The 18,557-nt window shown below is 43.2% G+C and overlaps 2 protein-coding genes across 4 annotated transcripts in view; both read right to left on the bottom strand.

The window, feature by feature from the left end:
• Positions 1-20: 20 nt before the first annotated feature.
• Positions 21-5,623, bottom strand: CUNH3orf62 (chromosome unknown C3orf62 homolog). Of its 3 annotated transcripts, none has more exons than XM_089526241.1 (4): positions 5,495-5,623; positions 3,718-4,147; positions 1,812-1,903; positions 21-357 (listed from the first exon to the last, which is right to left on the bottom strand). In XM_089526241.1, the coding sequence occupies exons 2-4, from the start codon at positions 4,140-4,142 to the stop codon at positions 113-115; spliced, it is 762 nt and encodes a 253-aa protein (XP_089382367.1). In that variant the 5' UTR covers positions 4,143-4,147; positions 5,495-5,623; the 3' UTR covers positions 21-112. The 3 variants fall into 3 exon arrangements, with proteins under 3 accessions (XP_089382367.1, XP_089382377.1, XP_089382359.1); XM_089526251.1 differs by having other exon boundaries at positions 5,503-5,623; XM_089526233.1 differs by lacking the exon at positions 5,495-5,623 and adding an exon at positions 5,108-5,464.
• An 8,953-nt stretch (positions 5,624-14,576) lies between these two features.
• Positions 14,577-18,557, bottom strand: part of LOC149321646 (ubiquitin carboxyl-terminal hydrolase 4-like) — a 46,255-nt gene continuing 42,274 nt past the window's right edge. The window contains exons 21-22 of the mRNA XM_089526154.1: positions 17,529-17,617; positions 14,577-16,543 (exon numbers count right to left, since the gene is read on the bottom strand). Coding sequence (XP_089382280.1) covers positions 16,424-16,543; positions 17,529-17,617 — 209 coding nt within the window. The 3' untranslated portion in view covers positions 14,577-16,423. The remainder of the gene's footprint in view (positions 16,544-17,528; positions 17,618-18,557) is intronic.

Raw genomic sequence — 18,557 nt, 5'->3', positions numbered from 1 at the left:
TTACTTTTTTATTAGTTCATCTTACAATAGGCTGGATCATTTGCCAAATATTCCATGGTTCAGAAGTGCAACTTTCAAAGCTTAAGATAGTTCACACCTCACACTGGCCTCTCTAGTGCAGCTGGTGCAAGGTGGAGCTGTTCAGTCTGTATTCCTCTTCCATGTCTAGCAGTGTTTCAATAATTGCTTCATCCTCTGTGCTGTACTCCAGGACCTTTCTGAAACTACTCACATCCATATCAAGGACTGAGGATGCATCTAGAGAAAATAGTTCACTTGACAGTCTAGACACTTCCTGCAGTTCATTTTCAAAATCAAGCTTCCTTTGAAGCTTTGCTGGCCACATATCTGGGTTATCTTCAAGGTAAAAAGAATATAGTACATTAGTCATCCAGATCATTTTCACAATTTTATTAAGTTAGTACAAATGCTGAAATCCTGTATGATTCATCATACGCCTGCATGTGGATATACACTAGGCTGACCCGTATACCACCCCTACTCTCTGAAGCTGTCTTTGCATGGCCATGCTTGAAAAGCTGGCATGGTTGCAGATGTGTCTGGCTATGCCCCAGTAGCAAGAGGTGAAGTGATTACAATAATACTGAGGTTTCTGAAGGACCCCAGTGGATCTCGGTGTCTTTGTTCACATCAGGCTATGGGGATGTTGATCCTACCTGGTTGCTACAAAACACAAACTGGCAGTGGGGAGCGGGACTTCAAATGCTTTCAGTAAGTCAAGGGGCATTTGAGATATTGCAGAGGGAAGAAGGGAATACCAACCTCTGCAGCATCTAAAGAGTCCATCCACACATGTAAAGGAAAACTATATCTGCTTATAATCCCTAACAGAATTGCTTATATCAGAACATGCAGTCAAAATTATTTTCAGTTAATTACTTCCAGCAAGCCTGCAAACATTTGACTAATACATTAAGTCAGAGCAAGTACACTACTTTTTAATTGTAGGGAGAGAGAAACCACCACTCTCAGGTCTCTTCTAAAAGTTAACACTTCCTCACAAATGTGGATTGAAATTATTCTGAATGTCTGTAGGTTTGTTGAGAGCTATTAGATTGAACAAACCTTCAGACATTCAGATTAATTCCAATCCACATTTGTGAGGAAGTGTACATACCAGCTGTAAGTGAATGGGGTGATTCTAGATTATGGATAAACTGGTCACAGTGGCTTGCAGCAGGGATAGGAACATGTGGCACTTCAGATGATGGACTGCAGCTTCCATTCCAAGCTGCAATCCAACATCTGGAGGGCTATGTGTTGTCCTTCCCTTGGCTTGTAACAGCCTTTCTCAGAAAGTGCATGGGTCTCCCTTTGTAGGCTGACAGACTGTGGAAACTATTTGCTGTTATATACCTGTGGTTTGAGTGTTGGGCTAGGACTCTGGAGATCAGAGTTCAAATCCTGGCTCAGCCATGTAAACCCACTGGGTGGCCTTGGGCAAATCATATTCTCTCAGCCTCATAGGATGGCAATGGCAAACCCCTCTGAAGAAACATGCCAAGAAAACCTCATGATAGGTTCATCACAATGTCAAAAATGACTTAAAGGTACACAGCAGCAAACATAATCATTGCTGAGTAATGCATTAATTCTAGCAGCTGTTAGTTAAAATCAATATTAAAAAATTACAGCTGTGCAAGCCACATATCTCCCAAAGAAAGGGTAAGGGTGCCTCACAACAAGTTCTATAAAACTGGTATATAGGCCCAAACTGTTTCTACAGGCATCATGATTGCTTAGTTTTTAAAAAGGAGCCATACCCATGTATCAGGGCTGGCATTACTTACTACTCATATCAGCAAGATCTTTCAAATTCTGTGGAGTGCTGTCACTGTCAGTTATACTTGTTTCCGACTTCATGGACGTTTCATCAATTTTGCTAAACATCAGAAACACACTTTTAATTGAACAATACAAGACAGCTTTCCATACTACAAGAAATATTTTGCAGAGTACATGTTCTACAGTTTATTAAATGTGGTTGATCTCCACATACAGTTTGGGTTTCTGATTACTTTTTTAAGAAGACCGGTATAGCTTCTTATGTATGTTAAGACCAAATGTGTCTAACACTGGGCAAAGTGTCTACATATACTACCAGCTACAGGGTTATTAAATCAGAAGGACATGGACAGTCTAATGTTCAGGAAGGTGATGTTTAGGAAATAGTTGGTTTAATGTGAAAATTAACACTGGCATGATTTCAACAAATGATCGTGTCTGTAGCAATGTTAGTCAAATATTAGTCTTAGTAGTCTTAGTGGGATCTATATTTGGGGAAAGATGAAGTGTGAGTAATATGTTATAATTAATCCCTTCCCATCCCATAGGAAAGGATATGGATTACAATTATTTTTGTTTGTGGCTAAAAAAAGAGGGTGTTTCAGAAACGAATGGCAAAATTATGACAACATGCAAGAGAAGATGATCAAATTAATTTCTTTACCCAAAGTAGAAAACTGCCAAGTACATTCTTGCTATTACTTGTGACATAACATTTAGCAGATTCCAGCTGAGATGTAATAGTAATGCAGTAGAGCACAAAGCTTTGCCATTGTTACTAGACTAGGCTCCCATTTCAAAGCTGCTCAACACAGCTTGACAGTGCCAAGCTGCAACCTAACAGATAATTGCTGGCTGAGGGAGCAGAGAGGTGCCCAGGCACTGCCCAACTGCTCTTGCATTTGAGGAAAGGACAGCTGTTGCTTTTCTGGACTTCCAATGAAACTTATACAACATGATGCTGGAGGGCTAGGAGAGTGACAACTATTCCCTTTCCCTCAACTATAGCTAGAGTGTCCCTGGGTGCCTCTCTGGACACTGATTGCTATTAGGAATTGCCCTGGTACTATCGATCTACTGTTTCAGCAAGGTAAGGGGGCATTGCAAAAGGTGATAGTGAATATCTCCTTACACAGTGTCCATTAAATGATTACACTGACATATGTTACCCACAGAGGTCTGGCTTAATACTACCATCTTTCACACACCTGAGATAATACTATCTTAAAGGGAAATGGAGCTTAATTCCCAGTAGGTCTCTGAAGATACCAGCCATAGATGCTGGCGAAACATCAGGAATAAACTCTTCCAGAATATGATCACATAGCCCCAAAAAACTATAGGTGGGTGTAGGTTTGTGATGCATTTTAAGATTTTGCTACAAGGTCTACTCATACAGTAAAGGCCTGGGCCAACAATCCTTTTGAAGAAAACGAGAAATATTCCAGTGAGTTGTTTTTGCCTGTATTCTCCCCCACATAATTAAATTGAACTCATTACCATAGTGCAGGTGCCTCTGTTTCAAAGATGACATGCTTAATTTATGCCTTCATCAGAGGGCTGGTCCTGCCCATCTCAGAGAACCACAAGATAGCTGTTATTGTAGTAGGTGGCAGTAGCTTACAGGCAGGAGCAAAATGTATGTGTGTGGGAGGAAGGGGAGAATTAATCCAGGTCTCGCTAATGTTCTGCTTATGGAACCTTTCCCTATCATATTTTGAGTCCCACCAATAGGAAGCCAACCCTCAGTCATCCTTTTTACCACTTGGATGCTTCAAATGCCAAAATATATAGAACTCTAGCATCAGTCCTTTTGACTAGCAGGATTCAAATCAACAACCATAAAAAAATGGATGTTCAGATGGTTTTCATCACAAAAGAGAAAATAAGGCCATGACAGGAAAAGCATACCTTAGATATCGTTTTCTCCCCTTGCTTTCTTCTAAGTTGAGAAAAAACTGCCTGTCGGCTATGAAAATTGGAGGATGTATCTTCGTGTTTTCCTTGCTTGTCAGGGGTTCCCGTTTTGAATATGGCATGCTGGGGGCCATAGTCACTGGAATTAGGTTTGGCCTGAGGAGGGGATTCTCTTTTTCAGGTGTAGAAACCATTGGTAAAGAGAGCTGGGGGCAATCCACAGTGGGTGGGGTAGTTTTTCCCTTCTGGCTAAATAATTCTTCATTGGAGAGCGTAGGGGACTGTGCTGTCAGCAAGTCAGAGTTCTTCTGGTCAGTAGCAGAATTTGGGGAAGCGGAAAGAGGAATGGAGAGATCTTCCATTGCTCGGCCAATTGCAGCAGCAAGCTCCTTACGACACCGACTTAGCTTTTCCGACATCTCACCTAAAAGGGAGAAGTATCTCATTGTCTAGTCAAGTGTTTGGTTAATGAATGAAATAAACCAGTTGGGAATTGGCCCTCCATATCCATTAATTTCTTATCCATGGATTCAACCATCCATGGTTTGAAAATATTTTTAAAAAATATATAAATTCCAACAAGCAAATGTTGATTTTGCCATTTTATGTAAGGGATGCCATTTTACTATGCCGTTGTTTACAATGAGACTTGAGCATCCATAGATGGTGGGATCCGTGTGTGTGTGTATGTGTGTGTATCCTACCAAACCCCAGTGGATACAAAGGGCCCACTGTAAAACCCTTAGTGTTTTTAAGCAATAAGGGCCCATCTGAAAACCATGCCCTAAGAGAAGCAACTGAAGAAGAGATGGCTAAGAGGTGACATGACAGCCATGTTTAAATATTTGAAGAGCTGTCCTATTGAAGATGGAGCAAACTGGTTTTCTACTGCTCCAGAAACTAAGACCTGGAACAATGGATGCAAGCTACAGGAAAAGAGATTCCACCTCAACATCAGGAGAACTTCCCAACAGTAAGAGCTGTTTGACAGTAGAACACACATTTCCACAGAGAGTGGCATCTCCTTTCTTGGAGGTTTTTAAACAGAGACTGGATGGCCGTCTGTCACAGGAGGTGCTTTGATTATGTATTCCTGCATGGCAGGGGGCTGACTTAGGGTACCTTCCAACCCTATGATTCTACAATCTGCAGTATATCTTAGTATTGGTGTCTGCATCATAAAACTTCATGTACCCTCTGGGTCTCCAATTTTTTAGACCAGTACTTCTCAAACATTGACGTTTAGGTGTTTAGAACTTCAGCTCCCAGTATTCCTGACCATCAGCCATGTTGACTGAGACTTCTGGGAGATGAGATCCAAAATATCTGAAGGACCAAAGTGTGGTAACCACCATTTTAGATTACAGCTTTCACAGTCTCTTACCATTGACCATGCTGACTAGGGGTTCTGGGAGCTGAAACTCAAAGCATCTGGAAGGTGATAGGTTCCCCATATCTGTTTTAAGTGAAGGATGCCTGAGGGCTGTTTTGCCCAAGCAAGGCCCAACCACTGCTTCACGCTGAATAAGATCAGGTTCACAAACTCCATTCAGTTGGTCTCCTCTGTTTGTAAATGAAGCCATGAAAACAAATGACGTTGCCTCATTGTGTATTGAAAAGAGTATCAACATCCACCCTTTTAAAATTTTAAACAAGCTGCTTGTGTCTACACAGGTGGACAACTGGTCAGTTTGAAGGAGCACTAACCCACTTGAAGTGCCCTCTGGGGACCAAGCACAAAACCACCTGGAGAAACCAAGTGTGAATTCACCTGTTTACCAAGGTGTCTTGAATGCGAGAGAAATGGAGGGCAGAGAAGGGAGTGCGCCAAGGCCCTTGTTCAACCCTGGTGTCATCAGCTGGTCCTGGGAGTCTCCTGGGCCCCTCCTCTCCCCGACGGAAGCTCCAACTGCCACGGAACCTTTGCCTCCATTGGAACCGCTTCCTCAGGTTCAGCCCTCGGTGCCTTTCACCCAACAGCTCAAAGAGGGCCTAGTGCTCCACCAAAGGACAGGCTCCTTACCTGTCACCTTCATTTTTTGAGCACTCTGTGGAATCACACAAATGGGGGTCTCCTGTGTCTGTGATTTGTGTGATTTCATAGACACCACAAAGGAGGAGGAGGAGGAGGTCCAGTTGTTTCCCTTATTGTCAGAATTCAAAAACATGGCCATGTTATAATTTTTTGTGGGGTGTTTTTTTTTTGGGCGGGGGGCTTTGTGGCCATGTTCTAGAAGAGTTTATTCCTGGGAATAAACTCTTCTAGAACATGGCCACATGGGCTGAAAAACCCACAAAAAAACTATGGATGCCGGCCATGAAAGCCTTCGACTTCACATAGCCATGCTAGTCTGTAAAATCAGTAAGTTGAGAGATATCATAGCACCTTTGAGACTGACTGAAAGAAAGAAGTTGGCAACATGAGCTTTCTGAGGCTTCAGTCTGCTTCCTCAGGTGCGTTTGGTCTCCACCAAATCCACCTGAGGAAGTAGACCTACATGATCTATGGAAGCTTATGGTGCCAATGGCTTTCTTTCAGTCAGTCTCAAAGGTGCTGCAAGATCTCTTTACATAGAGGTTGTTTACCTGTAACTGTAGTTGCTTACCTGTAACTGTAGTGATCATCTGTAAAGTCAAGACAGATCACACAAATGGGGTTATACAGTGCAGGCATGGGATAATCCATATGTGTGATTCACAGGGACCACAAAGAACTGCCTTTGAATACAGTGGCTTTTAAACTGCCCTCCTCCTACAATGTTGTCAGGTCTGATATTTCCCACCCTATACTTGTCAAATCACAAAGTTTTTGTCGCAGGCATTTCTTTCTTGGCAGCCCTTAGTCATTTTACCCATGTTGTTTTTGTTAACTGGCCTTGAATTGACCCTGACTCGTGGCGACTCTGTGGATGAGACGTCCTCTTGTCCCCTTCTGCTTTGCTTGTGTGTGTGCGTTGTGTGCCTTCAAGTCATTTCCAACTTATAGCAACCCTAAGGCAGGGTATCATGGGGTTTTCATGGCCAGATTTCATCAGAGGATGTTTGACACTGCCTTCCCAAGGCTGAGAACATATGACATGCACGTGGTCACCAGTGGGTTTCATGGCTGAGTTGGGGATCCAATCCTGGTCTCTAGATTCATAGTCCAAAAGTCATACTGCTATGCTACACTGGATCTCATTGTCCTGCTCAGGTCCTGCAAATTCAGTCCCATGATCTCCCTGAATGAGTCTAGCCATCTGGCGTGCGGTCTTCTCCTCTGCCTACTAACATTTACCTTTCCTAGCATTATTTTCTTTCTAATGAGTCATGCCTCCTACTGCGAGTCTTTTTATTAGGATTTAGACTTCCTTTGCATATATTCATTTAAATTAAACAGTATTTCATCTTTAGGAATTACAAATAGGCTGTCAAGATTTTTGCCTATTGCCCTTTTGTGGCATTACAATTGTCTTTATCTCTGTAGCTTTCGTTTTTCTTAATTCAGGGAAGGCAACATAGACAACAGATGTCTTGCAAGCTAAAGCATTAAATATTGTTAGCAGGTCACCACCTTTTTGGCTTTTGTAAGGTTCAGAGCCCTTCTTGATGTCTTATGATATATGGATAAGATTTCCATCTACCTTCTCTAGAATACCCAGTACAATGGCATCCAACACACATTTAAATCTGTGTTATTGTAAACATCTAATCCTTTTCTCATAAAGAATGTCCTGATTAATATTCTTCATCCATGGTGATAAATACAGTACTACTAGAGTTTGCAGCATTTTAGACTTTTGTATGTTTTGTTTCAAAAAATGCACTATACTAGTTGATAATTTTTATAATGAGAGTTGAGCAGTTTCAGTCAAAGTGGCACAACAAATTAATTGCTAAGCATGGATTGTAAAAAATATTTCAGGCCTATGTTACCAAAACAGTCCTCAAAATATAATCATTCTTCTACAATAGTTCATATTCTACAATAGCCCATATTTCCTATCTTGGCCACGATTCCCAAGCAGCATACCATAAATGCACAGGTTGCTTACCCGTAACAGTATTTCTTCGAGTGGTCATCTGCGAATTCACACAAATGGATAAAAGTGTGCCTGTGTAGCAAAACTCGGAAACTTCTAGAATCTCTAAGCAAAACTTAGTTTGCAACTTTTTGGCTGTAGTTCCACCCACCATATATATTGCCCCTGCTTGTCCTGCTCTTCTTCAGTTCTGAAAACGCCACGCAAAAGCAACAGCAGAAGCTGGCAAACTGAGCAGGACACTGAGGGGAGGATGGGCAGTATTTGTATGAATTCGCAGATGACCACTCAAAGAAATACTGTTACAGATAAGCAACCTGTCCTCCTTCTTTGTGGTCTCTGCGAATCGCACAAATGGATAGACTGACAAGCTTCGGTCAGTGGAAGAGGGAGTGTCATGACACCAATTGTAAAGTTGAAACAAGTTGTCTTTATTAAACAACAATAAAGTTATGGACGCAAGTGCAATTGGCTTTGCATCTGTTATAGGCACAGTGTCAATACTTTGGTTTCAAGTAAAGGATTCAGCACAGAAACAGTGTCAAAGTCTTTGGTTTCAAGCAAAGGATTTAACAACAGTACATGTATGAATCATATGCAATGCATAAATGAAACACTCAAATCAAGTATTAGAAGCAAGTCAAAGTCACTGATAGAGTGCAAGTGCATAACCATAATGTCAGAATGTCAATGGCGTAGACATAGAATCAAGTACTGTAAAAGGTAAGATCAGTGCATTCAGAACCTAAGTGCAAAGACAAACTTCAATGTAAATGACACAATCATTGTGAACCTGAATGCAAACACATATTTCAGTGTAACCCAGAAAGTAACACTGCCCTCCTGAAAGCTGCATCCTGTCTGGCCCTGGTGTGCAGCCTGTAGTGCTTGATGAATGTCAATGGCTGGGACCAGACAGCAGCTTTGCAGACATCATCCAGGGGCACCCCAATCAAAAAAGCGGAGGATGCAGCTACTGCCTGAGTTGCATGGATCCGAGCCCAAGCTGGAAGAGGTCTACCTGACAGTTCGTAGCAGAGGTGGATGGTACCAGCCACCCATTTGGAAAACCTCTGCGCAGTCACAGGTAGTCACTTTTTGGCCTCCAAGTAGCAGACAAACTGTCCTTCGGAGTGCCTTGAACCTGAGGTTCTGTCTAAATAGAAGGCTAATGCGCTCTGAACATCCAGGGTGTGCAACTGGCACTTGGTATTGGCGGTCGGGTTCGGAGCCAGGGTCGGCAAAACAATGTCTTGGTTCATGTGGAAAGTCGACACCACCTTTGGCAGAAAGGTGATGTTGGTACAGAGAACCACTTTGTCCTTGTGGAATTGGATGTAGGGCTGGTCCACCCGCAAAGCACAGAGTTTGCTCGCATGGCAAGCAGAAGTGATGGCCACGAGGAAAACTGTTTTCCAGGTCAGCAACCTCAAGTCTGTGGTGGCCATGGGTTCAAAGGGCTTGGATGTCAAGCAGGAAATCACAAGGTCTAGACTCCATGCCAGTGTCTGGACCAAAGATGGCGGGTGGAGATTGTTGAACCTATGGAGGAACCTCTTTACAAGAGGGTCCTTGAAGAGGGAAGGCTTGCCTTCCAAATGAAAGTAGGAACAAATTGGCGACAGACAGCATTTCATGGAGTTCAAGCATAGTCCCGAATCGGCTAGCATAATCAGAAACTCCAGGACCATCGGGATCGATGCTTGGGATGAAGAGATATCTTTCTAGGAGAGGAAATCTAGGAATTTGTGCCTTTTAAATTGGTATGAGCATTGCGTGGAAGGTTTCTGAACAGCCAAAATTACTGTCCAGATGGAATCAGGCACGGTATCAAAGGCTGAATCCTCCAAGCTACCAAAAGGAGAGTCTCCATGTCCTAGTGTAGAACACGACCGTCATGAAGGGACAGGAGATCGGGCCGTAACTCCAAGCAGAGGAATGTCTTTCTGGACAGGTGGAGGAGGGGGGCAAACTATGGCTGCCTCAACCACCACAAAGTCATGAGGATGGCGTTGGTCCAGTCTGAAGTCACCTTTGCTACAACCCTCGTGATGAGTGGAAATGGAGGGAAGGCATACATCAGCTCTCCTGACCACTCGAGTTGGAAGGCGTCCCCTTGAGAGCCTGGTCTCGGGTTTGAGAGCAAAACATTGCATAGTGAGTGTTGAGGTGGGAGGCAAAGAGGTTGATTGTTGGTTCACCCAAGAGATGGAAAAGGTAGTCCACCATCTCAGGATGGAGCTGCCACTAGTGGCACAGGTTGGAGGACCTGCTGAGCTGGTCTGCCAATTCATTTTCCTACCGAGGAAGGTGAATGGATTAGAGGAGGATTCTGTTGTGAATGCACCCATCCCAGATATGGAGTATCATCTGTAGGAGTGTCTGGGACTTCGTCCCCACCTTGCTTGTTCAAGTAGTACATGACGGTGGTGTTGCCTGTCAGAAGTATTACCTTGTTGGCAAGGAGTGTTTGTAAAGCTCTAAGAGGCTTTTCCACAGCCAGCATCTCGTTCATTGATGTGCAGTTGCTTTTTAGATGTGGACCACTTATTCTTGATTATGAAGCCCAAGACATGTGCACCCCAACCCTCCAAGGAAGCGTCTGTGGTCAGGGTAATCTCTGGCTGTGGAGGCAAGAAGGGCATCCCGACACAAACATTATCCTGTTCGAGACACCAGTGTAAGGCTCTTTGAACTGATCTTGGTACGGTGAGCAGTTTGGACAGGGGATCGTTCATGGGGTCAAATGCGGAGAGATACCAGGACTGGAATGGTCTTGGGTGGAGTCTTGCCCAAGGGGCGAGGAATGTGGTTGAGGCCATGTGTCCCACGGCAACCTGAATCCTGGGCCAGAGGGGGAGGTACGATAGAGGTTTTCTATATTTTGTGAAGTCGAAGCTACAGTTGCAGGGGTGGTCCAGGACCTCTTTGCAATCTTCTCCAATGATGGCAGATATCCCAGAGATGGTGGAGCTGGAATGGAGCCATGGATCCTACGCTCAATTGGGTTGAGAGTGTCTTCGTCGGGCTGGGTGACTTCCAGTTGGAAGGCAGCCACCATCCGGATAACATGGATCGAAAAGGACATGACATCATCGGTAGGAGGTGGTGGTTCAGGCTCCCCAAATCGCAAGGGAGATTGGGCTCTGTCCATGTCTTCTGGGGTGGGAGAATGAGAGTGAGAGCCCCTGGAGTAATGCTCAGAAGAGCCCTTGGGAGGGAAAGGTAGAAGCTTGGTGTAAACCTCTTGCATACGGGCTGGAAGGGCTGGCTTGGGAAGAACAGGATTCCTCAGAATCTGAGTTGTAGAGGATATGCGTGGCAAGCCTGGCTTCGAGAGGTGCCGATGAAGTTGTTGGATGCTGACTGGCAGAAGATAGTTGCCCGCTTCAGTGTCGAGGACCAGATCGGGATAGTGTTGGAACAGGTGCTTGTCAGGGTCCTCCAAGGCAGTCTGGGTCTTGGTGACTTCCGCGCCAAGACTGGCCCGATCCTGACGAGGAGATCTAATATGGGACATCTCCCTCCTAATTGAGGGAGTAAGCACTGGAGGATCAGGATCACGGACTTCTCCTTCGGATTCAGATCCCGTGTCAAGGTGAACAATCCCCGAATCATCCTCTGTTACAACCAGATGAGAAGAGGCTGGTACAGTCGGTACCGAGGGGAGGGAGATTGTAGTCAGAACTGGATGGGCTGTCCCGGAGACAGAGGCGTCAGGAACCAAAATGGTACTGGGTGCAGCTTTACGTATTGACTTTGGTGTGGGAGATACAGAATGAGCCTGTCTGGAAGAATGAGCAGCCTCCCATTCGGAGGATTTTGAAGGTCTATCATGCTTACCAGCATGGTTTTTTTTTACAGCCTTTTTGGATTCATCACTCTTACAAGACTTTTCTTTGGGAGACTTATCTGTCTCCTTGGAAATGTTGTCAGCCTCCTTTTCAGCAGACTTTCCAGGCTGATCCTTCTGGGAATCAGCAGATCTTTCAGACTGCTCCCTTTGAGAGTCAGTGGAAGGAGCCGTGGCTGGGCGAAGGGCCTTTCATGCAGGGAAGCCTTTAGCTTTTGATCCCTGTTCTTTAGAGCCTGAGTCGTCATGGCTCCACAAGCGGGGCAGGCCTTGGTGTTGTGGGCCTCACCGAGGCAGAGGACACACTTGTCATGCCCATCAGAAATTGGGATTTTGACCCCACATTTGGTACGTTTAAAGGAAGCCATTATTGCAATAATGAAGAGTACAGACCGTAGTCAACGAGGCACGAAGGGCAAGCCAAAGAGTTGTCATTGAGCGGGCTGAAGTCAAACGAGGCACAAACAGAGGCAGAGGGGATTTTCCAGAAGAACTAACTGGTTAAACACACCAAATTGTCCAAAAAAAGCTGAGATTTACTATCAGAGAGACATTAGCAATGGATGACCAGAGCTAGCCAAGTTCCTCGATCTGCTAAATATGGCAGAAAGAAGGAACTGAAGAAGAACGGGATCAGCAGGGGCAATATATAGAGTGGGCAGAGCTACCGCCATGAAATTGCAAACTAAGTTTTGCCTAGAGATTCTAGGAGTTTCTGAGCTTTGCTGCGTAGGCACACATTTACTCATTTGTGTGATTCACAGAGACCACAAAGAAGAAAGTACATGTACTTCAAATGCAAAGTCTAAAGTTAATTTTGAGTAATTGTTGTACCAATAAATACTATTTTATACACATACTCTGGAAATGCTTTTCAGGCAGTATGGAGTAGAATTCACATCATCCCAAGAAGTTAAATTATCCATATTTTTTTAATTATTGGAGTTGTAAGTTCCCACCATTTTATTTAGCAGTAAGTATTATAAAGGGGCTTTAATATACAAGGGAAAAAGTAGTGGCCTCACCAAGAAGAGAATAATATTTACACCCCGCTGTTCAGCCAAAACGGTATCAGAGTGGCTTACAAATTGTTAGATGTTTCCCTGCCCTCAGGCTTACAATCTAAAGAGACAAGACACAAAAGGAGATGGGAATGGCAGTGGGGAAGGGGGAAGTCCAGCAGATCTTCTCTCTCTCTGAGGCCTGGACCAGGGCAGATGGACTGGAGGGAGGGCCCTTCTTATTCTGATTAGGTCCAATGGAGCTGGCCTGTCCTTCCCTCCCTCTTGATGGTGGAGGGAGGGCTTTCTTCTTTTAGGCAAGGCCTGATGGAGCTGGGTTGCCTTACTCTCCCTGTGGATGATGGTGGATGGAGGGGAGGGCTCTTCTTTCAGGCCTGATGCAGCTGGGCTGGAATGACCAAGCCATGAGATTTACAAGCTATTCCACATATTCATCCTCAAGTTTGACACACTTGGTACATAATTTCTTCAGTTTCTTTAATCCTTCCAAAAAATAATAAATCTGATGTCTGTTCACTGAAATACTGCTTTGTTGCTGCTATCATCTCTGAGTCATTTTAAAATTTCCTTCCTTTAAAACCCTTTTTAAGGTTTGGAAACAGGAAATAATATGCAAAGGGATCCTGGAGCATGTTTGAGACTAACTGAAAGATAGAATTTGGTAGCACGAGCTTTGGTAGATTTGAGTCTACTTCCTCAGATGCATTTGGTGGAGAGGAAAGCCCAGGGACAGACCTATATAGCAGACTATGGACTTTATCACACGTCAACATATGTGCTTCCATCCAGGGACGTAGCCAAGGGGGGGGGGATCTTGGGGTCTGGACCCCCCCCTTCCATTAGAAAAATGAATGGTGTGTGCTGCTGCGCCGCCGCACCCAAGCCCCATTATAATGGTGGCACTTAGTCTGGACCCCCCCTTCCTAAAATCCTGGCTGCATCTCTGTTCCATCCCAAAAATGGTTAAAATGCTGGCATCCCACAAAAGCAAGCGCTTTTGCTATTGGTTATCACACACAGAGCACAACAAGGGGTTAAAAACACATTAAAGTGGGTCCAATGTGGATTTGGTTATCAAAAGGAGACAAACAAATCCCCATTGCCAGCATAGAAATACCTTTCCTGAGCATGCTCAAAACTGTCATTTCCACAAGTGACCCCCCCATATGCTCCAGGGAGGGGAGGGGATGGGGGGGAATCCTCAGAAGCCACAAAATGTGTTTCCCTTTGCAAACTCCATAGGTCTGCCTGATTCCATGCCCTCCTTTTCCAGGGCATGTCCTCCCTCCCTCCCTCCCTCCCTCCCAAGGTAACTTGGGAAATCAGGAAACCGAATAAATCTGGAGGCTTGCATTGTTCACAATGTGCATTATGTAAAGGAAGTCAATTCACAAGCAAAATGGAAACGTAAATCCGGTAGTTTTGCAAATTTGCTTATTTCCTGATTGACTTACATTCTCCCTAGATTTCGTCCGGATTGCGTGCATAAGAAGCTGTGAATTTGTCTCTAAATCCTGAATGACCCAGCATTGGGACCACTTTAACCCTCCAATTTTCCCTCCTGTGAAAGAGTCCTATGTGAGAATGTCCACAGGAATCAAAAAATTGAGTGTGGAAACTGTGGCAAACCCAGATGCCAACTCTGCCCACACATCTAATCAGGAAATGTCATCACAGGAACTAATGACATCATACGTAATATTAGGAACCAGTGTAGTATAGTGGTTTAAGTACTGGACTGTGACAGTTAAACTTGCATATAATTCTAGCTTAAATAGTATAGTTACAAGAGGCTGCTCAGCAAGACTGCATGCCACTGTTATATTCCAACACAGATTCATCCTCAAAAAACAAAAACAAAAAAAGGTTGCTCTATTAGCAAGTAGGATTGCGGATTTGAGCATTTATTCTAAATATTGATTCACTGTGTGGAAACACTTGAAAACCCACACTTAATGCAATTCACTCATTTTATTTTATTTTCCTTTTATACAATAAAGCCAGTCACTTACAAAGTGCTAGTCTAAAACCAGATTTTGACACTATACAGAATATACACACCAGCTAGGATCCCGCCTGAAGAAAAGCAAATCCAGGTTCCTACCACCATCTTTACAGCATTTAGAAGAAATTTAGTTCAGGAGCCCCAAATCACTAAACACAAATGTGTGCTCTGGCCATACAACAAGCAGTATAGTTTCCTACTTCAGTATGGAGCAGAAATACACATGGTTTCAATAAACTGGTTTTTCCTTTTAAATATTTGTTTCCTTTTCTATCTAAATGTCACACTCCAAAAGAAAATATAACCCAAAACATCAGGAAAAGAGCAAAACCAAAATAATGCAGTGCTACAGTTTGAACTTACCCTTTAAATAATTCTAACTGCCACCCACCCATCATTCCAAGTGTGCAAGAAAAAAAACAAAGAAGATCCCAGTGAGGTAAAACCTCAAACCAATTAAAAATGGCACCTGAATCAAACAACTCAAATTTCAGTGCTTCAGAAGTCCTATCCTGCAAATAATTTGGAAGATTATCAGTGAGCAGAATGCAGCTGACAGCAATGAGGGCCCATCTGCTAAAGGCTACAGATAAGCATCCAACCCACTTTCAATAAATTCTGCTAAATGACAATCTGGCTATACCCCCTGCTCTTTTTTGCTTATGCTGCTGCAGATCATGGAGATCAGCAGCCATGTTTCTTCATACCATCTTAATGAATTGAGGAAAGGCTTGCAATGAGGTATAAGAGCAACATGACGCAGCTGATTAGAAATGGACATGAACTGGCTGGTGGAAAATATAGCAAGTTGGAGATCATCCAGGAGAGAAGCCACTAATTGATTTCTGAAGCCTACTGTGAAAGAAAGGGCTCTGAATGCTTCAGGATGATGCTAAAACACTGCAGAGAAACAAAAGAATTAGTGGTTGGTCCTCCTGGAATATGTGACAAAGTTCTCTAACAGGACATGTAAAAAGAAGAGTACGTCTCTTCATTGAACAATATGTAGCTTAACATGTGAAGTGGACAAAGAAGACTTGGGCTGAAGGAGAAATACAGAGCACAGGAAATTCATGAAGGATTGATGTGAAGGATGAATACTGCTTCTGAGATGGGAAATGGCTATAGTTCACTCCCAAAGAGTTGCCCTATTTGCATAGAACATGACGACGGGGGGGGGGGGGGGGGGGGGAGAGTGAGATGGTTCCTACAGATTAGCCAACAGAATCTTATATGGGGACACCATTGGTTAAGCCAAACACCTTTTTTCAAAAGTGCACACAAGCTCACCATGCTTGTCAGCAGTCCACTTACAGAGGCGTGGTGGCAATATGTTTTATACAAGACTGAAGCACAAGCCAAATATCCACTTCAGAAGTGTCCTCCATATTTCCATGCATTTTCAACAATGCATAAAGCTTTAAAGCACATATTTTTCCTCAGCTCTAGCATATTTACATCCCAATCTTAAAATTTCATCTTACAATTCAACAAAGAAATCCCTCAATATGCACTGCTCCAGCTGTCTAGTATAATCCCCAGTTTCACACAGTTTCTGCCAAAATACAAGGTTGAGATTTAGAGAACACTTTATTGAATAGACAAAATATAATTTGTTTAAAAGCTCTTTCGTTATGATATGCCTAAGTGTGGTCATCTTATGGCCTCCCTTGTGCTATCCATCATTACTGCTCACGAAGCACTTCCATATTGGACTTCCTCTTTGAGCTTTGGAGATGGAACAAAATCAGCTCTGATTGTCAAATTAGCACTTGACCGTTGAGACTGTCACATAGGCTCAATTAGTATCCATGCCATCACATTCTTCTGATTTCATCTTAGTACTTGTGCAGGCAGATGGGTTTTTCTTGAGCTTGCCATCTCTGCGTTGGTAGAACAGTACATATGCTGCTTTTGTCTGCAAGGCAACAACAGAAGGATTGAATACAGAACAAAAGTTTAGTGAGTAGGTAAAAAAATATCCAAGACAATCTATTTCCTGGCGCAGTTCTAGAGTTCGTATTGACCTTTAACATATTTTTAAAAACAGTCTTAATGGCTTGGGACTAAGGTATTTGAAATTTACCAAGATTCTCTTCAGAAGCCCTGCTCCAGGTGCCTCCACAAAATGAAATAATGCTGGTGCTACAAGGAAGAAGTCCTTCTTGATGCCTTCACACCAATTTTGGAATGCCCTCTTATGAAAGGCTAGCCTGGAACCTTCTTTATGGTAATTTTGTTATCAGGTCAAGGTTCTTATTCTTTCACAACTTTTAAATGTTTCACCATGATGTAAAACTATGTGATTTTCCCCCAGTCAACAATTTATGCTGCATCACCGAGAACTGTATTCTATTTTATTATGTTTTTATTACTGTCATCTTCTTTAAAAGCTGCATATAAATACATACAGTATTTCTCAAGCATCCTAGTTCCGACTCTATAGATCTGAAAAGTCCTAATCATGCAACATTTAAAATGTGTAAAGCCTGGCTTTCTGATAAACAGTGCTCAAAGCAGGTAAAAAACAATTTCAAAGAGCAAGTAACCAACATGCAATTTGTAGTCAACAGAACAAAATGAAAATAAACAAGAGACTGTGTGAAGCATATGAATTTCAGCTGCTCAGTTCCACTGCTTGAAGTATGCCAGCTTCATCTTATAAGGGCTGCTACAGGAATAGATAGGGCCAGCACAGATTGATACATGCAAAATGACGCAGACAAACAGTGCCAAGAAAATAAAGCTCCCCCGCTTGGTGCTTCCCAGTGCATACTATTTTCTTTAGAAAAGAAATAACAAGACCATTCTTTCCTTGCACCTTGTAAGCTTAACCACTGTGTAGTTTAACCCTAGAAGTTAGAGAATACCTTAAGATATCCCTTATTATTTCAAATACATACCACTATTTGCTCTTCAGATGCTGGTGATACACTGCTATCATCAAAGTAATACCATTTGCCATTGATTTTATTCTTCGCATATGCAGTATCTTCCAGGACAGGTGGAGGGGGGAGGAAAGAATTAACAAAAGAATATGAGCTTAGAAGGTATGGTATCAGATAGCATATACTGGTAGCCTCCAACAACATTTAACAACCACATAAAAGGAACAATATCCACTTGACTACACTTAGTAATCATTCACTTAATTATATTTAGGTGGATAGACTTTGTTTACAATATCTTCAAAGTGTAAAAATCTGTAATAAGCATGAATCAGGGCAAGCTGTTAATAATTTCAAATGACAAAAAATCATGTCCTATGCCTTAAAACATGTCCTTTATCCTTCCCAATATACACTTAATGCTGAAACAGTTCAATTGCATCCAACTTGTAGATTCTGAAAAACTGTCCCATCCTATAACTCAGTCAGAATGCCTTCTGACTAACAATTTTTCAGTGCTTTGAGAGGGACTTCTGTTAGCACTAGTACAATGGGGCCTCGCTATCTGTGGACTTTCCATCTGGCAAGCCCCCATTGTCCCCGATGGTGTCACATGCACACAGCCATGCTGCCATTAGGGAAAGCCCCCATTGTCCCAGTGGTGGTGCATGCATGCATGCGGCTGCACCACCGTTAGGGACGAGACTTCACCTTCAGTCCCATTGTCCCTATGCACGCACCACTTTTGGGAACAGGGGCTGTCCCTAATGGTGGCATGGCCACATGCACACACCACCGCTGGGGGCAATAGGACTTGAGGTCCCACAAATTTTGGTATCCATGGGGGGAGGAAGTCTGGAACAGATCCCCTGCAGATAACACTGTACTGCATGCCTCAGTTCTACCACGGTAGATGAAATGCATCAGACAAAACATACAGTGTTTAAGGAACATTATCTTTGTTCTTTAATTGGCAAAGGAATGCTCAGAGAGGAAGCAGGAGTTGCTTCATAATCCAGTCTCAGTGGACAGAGCACGTTGGGA

This window comes from Sceloporus occidentalis, unplaced genomic scaffold, assembly GCF_023333645.1.
Source record: "Sceloporus occidentalis isolate IW3139 unplaced genomic scaffold, rSceOcc1.0.p SCAF_1, whole genome shotgun sequence".
Lineage (NCBI taxonomy): Eukaryota > Metazoa > Chordata > Lepidosauria > Squamata > Phrynosomatidae > Sceloporus > Sceloporus occidentalis.
Note: the sequence above shows the minus strand (reverse complement) of the source record. Positions and strands in the feature narration are given on the sequence as shown.